This window comes from Palaemon carinicauda, chromosome 1, assembly GCF_036898095.1.
Source record: "Palaemon carinicauda isolate YSFRI2023 chromosome 1, ASM3689809v2, whole genome shotgun sequence".
NCBI classification, from domain to species: domain Eukaryota; kingdom Metazoa; phylum Arthropoda; class Malacostraca; order Decapoda; family Palaemonidae; genus Palaemon; species Palaemon carinicauda.
In genome coordinates, this window is record NC_090725.1 from 320,719,794 (window position 1) to 320,727,670 (window position 7,877).

At 27.2% G+C, this 7,877-nt stretch overlaps 1 protein-coding gene across 1 annotated transcript in view; it reads right to left on the bottom strand.

Annotated features, from left to right (window-relative positions):
• Window positions 1-396: 396 nt before the first annotated feature.
• The window catches only part of LOC137640712 (piggyBac transposable element-derived protein 2-like), a 15,301-nt gene continuing 7,820 nt past the window's right edge, over window positions 397-7,877 (bottom strand). Inside the window, exon 2 of the mRNA XM_068373202.1 lies at window positions 397-435. Within this exon, the coding sequence (XP_068229303.1) occupies window positions 397-435 (39 nt within the window). The remainder of the gene's footprint in view (window positions 436-7,877) is intronic.

Below are 7,877 nucleotides of genomic sequence, written 5' to 3' on the forward strand. Positions count from 1 at the left end.
AGTCTGCTTTTGAGCGGAGAAGTCTCAGTGTCTCTCACTTTGGCCATTTTCTTGCGGGCACGCTCAACTTTTTCTTTGCTAAACTTCATGTGGCATGTTTTGTGCTATTTTGCATTGTGTTTGGAAAGAGTTGCAGCTATACATTGGCTGTCATCTAGGCTTGACAAGTTTATGTTTATTGGCAGGGCACCAAGTGAGTGTAGCTCCCGGATATGTTCAGCTATTGTATCATAAGGCCTTGACTGATGGACACTCTTGGATTGAGATGGGTCTCGCAGCGGTTCCGGTGTACATTTTTGACATAGAGCACAGAGTGTCCAATCGGTTTCAGGCAAGACCACTTCAGAACCACTGTCAAGCTTTATTTTCTTGGTTGCCATAGTAGTTTCTTCTTCATCAGTTGTAACAGGTAAGCATGCACCTCAGAGTCATCACCTGAAAAGAAAGAGAAATAAGTTTTATTTATATAAGTGAGATATCTACATAAAATATTTCGGTTTTGTCAAACAAAATGTAGCCTAATCAGATATATGTCCTGAAAATAAAACAAATATTTTCATGATAATGACCAGTTCTGAAAATGAAACAAATCAGCAGATTAATGACAGTTTCTGAAAACAGAATTAAACATAAGAATTATGGAATGATATACATGTACGATCTTCCTTAGAACTAAACAAAAATGAAACAATAATTCATTGAGTTGTTTACCCTATATGTTAAGTGTTTAGATAACCATTTACTGGTTCTTATTTTGTCTACAAATTATAGAAAAATGTAACCAAATTTCTTGTACTTAAGACCTATATTTAGCCATTAGATGCTATGTGCCACACAGAAGAAAAACGTTTAACTAGATTGATATTTGCATTACCAGCAGAAAGCAGCCATTTTGGATTTTGCTCAAAATATTACTTTATGGTATCTTAGTGTAACTCATTGAATTCCTTGACCCTAAAAACCTATAAATCAACACCAAGATCATGCTTCTATATCAAATAGAACCAAAGTTCTGATAAAATATAAAAATTGGCAATATGCAAGGCAGCCATTTTGAATTTCTCGATTTTGAGTAAGACCCCTTAGTTTGCCAGTGTGGATCAGGGTTAGAAATGGATTCAGCCTACTCAAAAACCCCTATATGCCAATTTTCATGCTTTCTTCCGAAAGTGAACATCTTGGCCATTTTATTCGACATATCTACTAGACTAAATGTTTCTTTTTATACTATAACCTCAGATTATGGTTTTGATTACTTATCACATAGATAATGTTTGTCGATTTATTTCTCCTCTTTTGTATGATTTACTGAAGAACTGAAATATATTGACCAATAAAACCTAATGTTTATTATGGCATTCTAAAATTTAAGGTAAGTCCCCTTTTCCAGAACCTCAATAATGTCAGCAATCTTCAGCTTCAGCAATAATTCCATAGCATAGATGAAATTATGATCCCTTATTTTGGAAAACAACGGTCTAAGCAGTTTATAAGAGGGAAAGCAGTAAGATTTGGTTTCAAAGTTTGGGCTGCATGTACTTCAGACGGATCTCTTCTCTATTGTGAGCCCTATTGAGAGTCTGACACCAAAATCTCTGATATAGGACTGGGTTAAGGTCCAAATGTCGTAGTAGAGATGTCTAATAAGATCAATTTACAGGCTGGCCAGCATGCAGTGTTAGGGAATCTCTTCACCTCATAACCAATGCTAGAAAATTTAGCAAATCGAGGAATAGGAGGTACTGGCACACTATGAGAGGATCGTCTTCATGGTGCCCCACTAATGGAAATGGAGAAGAAAAAATATCGTGGGTACATGGAAGAAGCACTTACTGGTAGCACATCAGTAGTAAAATAGAAGGACAATAAGGTAGTTGCTGTGGCTTCAAACAAAGTAAGAATGCTTCCAGTACAAAAAAACAGGCCGATGGAGCAAACTTGAGAAAAGGCATATTGAGGTTGATATGCCCAATTCCATTCAGGTATATAATAAACAGATGGGTGGTGTTGATATATTTGATCAACAAGTATCGGCCTATAGAACTCGAATTCGTTCAAGGAAGTGGTGGTGGCCAATCTTTGCTTGGAGCATCAATGCTCGAGTTCTCAATTCATGGATGCTTTACCGTAAACTGAGAAATATAATCTCTTTGCTAGACTTCATCTGGAATTTTGTAATTGCTATAATGAAGTAATGGTGCTCCTCGTACATGTCCTGGCCCTAAGAGACTGTCTGCTGGAATTGCAAAGGATTCCGTGAGGTATAGTGGTGAGCAGCATTGGACCAAGAAAGGAGACCAGCGTCACTCAAGATGCCGCGAATGTTCTCGACGCACAAAATACATTTGCAATATGTGTTCTGTACCTCTTCATCGAAAATGCATGTTGCCCTATCATAAAATACCTCAGTAGTGTATAATGAACAACAGACTGAAGTAATTTGAAGCTATATAGGGATAACCTTTGTACAAGAGAAGTAGAACAGTGTGGATATGCAACTTATGCAATATGTTTTTTTGGTAACGGGCAAGATTAGTGATGATAATTACTGGTGATAATGAAGTGATGTTTGAAATACTTAGGTTTAATGTAAAATTATATTGTATGTCAAAAGCAAAGATTGTGTGCATTCAAAGTAGCTAGTGGCAGTAAGATATACTATATGATTGAATTTATTATGTACTATAATTCAGATAGAATTTGCAGTTCTTTTCATAAAAGGCATGATTATTAATGATAATTACTAAGTATAATAAAGGGATGCTTAAAAAATACTTATGTTTGTTAAAAAACTATATGTTATGTATAGAATGGAAAGTTTTTGTTCATTCAAGTGCCTAGTGGCATCAAAAGCTGCCATCAAATAAATCATACTTAAGAAAGGAATTTTTTTATGGTTGTGATTTTATGTTGATAGTAGACCAAAATTAAGTATTTTCTACACAAATGGTGTTTTTAAAACCAATAGATAATTTTCGTCCTTATTGGGTTTCAAGCAGGGCAATGCCCTAGAGACACCATATATTATATGATCAGAAAGAGAGAGAGAGAGAGAGAGAGAGAGAGAGAGAGAGAGAGAGAGAGAGAGAGAGAGAGAGAGAGAGAGAGAGAGAGTAGCTTTTTTTTTTTAAGGCCGTTCATGAATAGCAGAAGACAGGGACAGTAACATTGCCCTAGCAAGCAGAACAATGCTCTAGAGACCGACCAGATATCCTATAATATTAATAATAATAATAATAATAATAATAATAATAATCATAATAATAATAATAATAATAATAATAATAATAATAATAATAATAATAATGATAATAATAATAGTAATAATAAATAAAAATAATAATAATCCTCATCCTCATCATTATCTTCATTATCATCATCATTATCATCATAATAAAAAATAGTATTATATATATACATATATATATATATATATGTATATATATATATATATATATATATATATATATATACGTATATGTAAAGTATATATACATACATATATATATATATATATATATATATATATATATTTATATATATAAATATATATATACATATATATACATATATATGTATATATATACATATATATTTACATATATATATATAATAATAATAATAATATATAAAGTATTTATATATATATAATAATATATAAAGTATATATATATATATATAATATATAAAGCATATATATATATATATATATATATATATATATATATATATACATATACATATATATATATGCGTAAAAACACAGGAAAACGTGATTATATATATATATATATATATATTTATATATATATATATATATATATATATATATATATATATATATATATATTATATATATAGGCTATATATATATATATATATATATATATATATATATATATATATATATATATATATATATATATATATATATATATATACACGCACACACACATATATATACATATATATATATATATATATATATATATATATATATATATATATATATATATATATATATATATATATATATATATATATATACATATATATATATATATATATATATATTTAATGTCACCAATGACATTCCAGACCAAAAAGATATTGCGATTAAATTTGAAAAGAAAATACCGGCAAAAAGAAATATACGGAAAATGGAATATAAAAAACTTCAAAGGATTAGCGTCAAAAACACTGCCATGAAAGGAAATTGAGAGACGGAAAATACACCATTGAAAGTTATCTTTCCACATTTTTTTTCTATTACTCTAGGTAAATTTTCTGTCCAACATAGCAGCTAATTTATTCATTTTAATTGAATAAATATATCTGGTGGCTGCCTCATGATATCATATTATAATAAAGCCATTTATCTATTTAATCAACGATGTATAAAAGAACCATAATAAAGATTGCCAGCTATTATTTTATATAGAGTATCATCCATTTATATATATATATATATATATATATATATATATATATATATATATATATATATATATATACACACACATATATATATATATATACTGTATATACATATATATGTATATATATATATACATATATATATATATATATATATATATATATATATATATATATATATAAATATATATATATATATATATATATATATATATATATATATATATATATATATATACATATACATATATATATATATATATATATATATATATATATATATATATATATATATATATATAAGATATATATATATATATATATATATATATATATATATATATATATATATATATAAGATATATATTTTCCATTACAAAAAATATGTCTCAACAGTAATAATTGAGTACAATGTTTACTAATTACTAATAACTCAAAAAGAAACTACTAATTTCTTTTATTTCTCCTCAGAAATTCTAGCCTCACTCATATTGGAAGATGCCTTTCCTACTCTTTTTGGTAACTCAAAACTCTCCATCCCATGCTTATCCTACTCTTAATTTCTTTCTTATGTCCTGGGAGAACACTTACAGTCTGCCCTAAGTACTTACATTCATTAACAATCTCTAGTTGTTCGTTCATAACTGTTATTTGTGGTACCTCTGCATTTTCATTGAACAGTATCTTAGTTTTACTCATATTCATTTTCAGTCCTCTATTTTTATTTTTTATTTTCAAATTTTCTCTCGTCTTTTGCAATTCCTCCCATGATTCATTAAATACAGTTTTGTCATCTGTAAATCTTACGTTTTTTAGGTATTCCCTGATAATGTTATTCCCTACAGTTTTCCAATCTAAATTCTCAAAAACTTCTTCAAGGTATGTTTAGGAGAGATTTGATTTCCCAGTTTAACTCCTTTCCCAAGCAGAATTTTTCTATTATCCTTATATAGTTTTAGGACTACTATACATCCGAATAGAGATCCTCAAGTGTTCTTAAATAAGATTAATCTATTCCTTGATTTTGGAGGGCTTTTATTACTGCTGAAGTTTTGACAGAGTCTAAAGGTTTCTCATAGTCTATATAAACCATACATAGTGGTCTGTTATAATCTTCTTATTCTTTCATTAGCTAGTTAATTACATGGATATGGTCGGTTGTTGAATACCCACTTATAAAGACTGTATGCTCGCTTGGTTTATTAAAGGCTAGCTGTCTTTCTATTCGGCCAAATATCATCTTAGTAAATATATATTTTCATTTTGATATGAATAAACGTATTGGGCAGTAATTTTCCAGGTCTTTTGAGTTTCCCTTTTTGTGTTAATATAATGATAAAATTTTTCCAATCTCTAGATATAAAGCATTTTTGTAGACATTTTGTGTGAAGTTCAGAAATTCAAATAATGTTTTATACACTTTTATGAAGAATGGGTAAAAAGAATGCTACTCTCACACATCTTGAACAACTTTTGTTACCGTAATGCCACGCAATGAGTCATGGGAGGGCCGGCCATTTCAGAGGTAGGTAGAATGAAGCCTTTTTTCCTCTAATATTCGTTCACTGTACAATATACACCCTATAATTGGCCCTATTGGTATGTATTGAAAGGTAATGGCGCAACTTGTTGGCATATATGATAAGAAATGCTATGTAGCTAGAGCAGTTTTCGAGTCCAGTTCTTGAAATACCCATGCTTGATTCGCACAAGCAACATGCACATAGCACGAACACTTACAAGTGACAAATTTCTGGACTTTTTAAAATCATGTAATATAAATATATATATATATATATATATATATATATATATATATATATATATATATATGTGTGAATATATATATATATATATATATATATATATATATATATATATATATATATATGTGAATATATATATATATATATATATATATATATATATATATAAATATATATATATATATATATATATATATATATATATAAATATATATATATATATATATATATATATATATATATATATATGTATATATATATATACATATATGTATATATATATATATATATATATATATATATATATATATTTACATATAAATACATATATGTATATATATACATATATATATATTTATATATAAATACATATATATATATATATATATATACATATATATATATGTATATATATATATATGTATATATATATATATATATATATATATATATATATATATATATATATATATATATATATATATATATAGCCTCTGTATCATGGTTTTCCCCTGTCTTGGGTTAGAGTTCTCCTGCTTGAGGGTACACTCGAGCACGCTCTTCCTATCTTGTTTCTCTTCCTCTTTTTTTATGAAGTTTTCAATGGTTTATATATGATATATCTGAGTTAATGTTATTAATTATCTTAAAATGTTTTATTTTGATTGTTATTACTTCTCATTCTGTTTATTTTCTTGTTTCTTTTCTTCACTGGGCTATTTTTCCTTGTTGGAGCCCTGGGTCTTATAGCATCATACTTTTCCAATTAGGGTTGTAGCTTAGCTAATAATAATAATAATAATAATAATAATAATAATAATAATAATAATAATAAGAAAAAAAAAATAATAATAATAATAATTATAATAATAATATATTCAATGTCAGGCCCTATTAACATGCACAAAAATGTAATTCAAACCTGTGCTATTCATTTCCTTATTGGACCGTGTATTCAACCTTATGAAGCTAATAAATTTCGAAGAAAATTTTTTTTTTCATACCCAGATTCATAAAGAACTTTGCACTTAAGTCTCAAAGATTATATTGAAACTCCTGAGATGTTGTCAGGAGCGATATGAAACTTTTCTCATTCAAGAAGTCTTTGATAAAACAATAGATACTTTATCACATGGCTTTGGTAAAGGTTAGTGAGAGTTTTATAGATTGTATACGTTGTTATCATTAGATAATTAGAACCAGAAAAATAAAATTCTGCAGTGCTTTCATTCACGTTAGCTTTTGAAGGATGTTTATTATAATCTGCTTAGGAACTATTAAGAAGTATAATGCAGTGGGATCTTTTTTTTTTCTTTTTTTTTTTGTAAAGCTATTCATAACCATATAATACATAAAATATGAATGATAGTTAAAATTGGAGACTATTAATAAAAAAAAACGGTTTAGAACTGAATGTTAAAAACAAATAAAATGCTAATGAAGAAATGTAATCATGAATATCTAAAATTTATGAAAGGAATAGAAAATCAACATGTAAAAACTAGTCAAAGACTTATCATATATAGGACTCTTGATATTAATAAGTAAGTATGAGATTTTCTAGTTAAAAATCGACTTGGTTCAACCATACCACCTGAATTGATTTTACTAATTTAATTAGGAAATTTCTAGCCATACCTGACAATCTGGAAGGCAATTCTTGTCATATATATA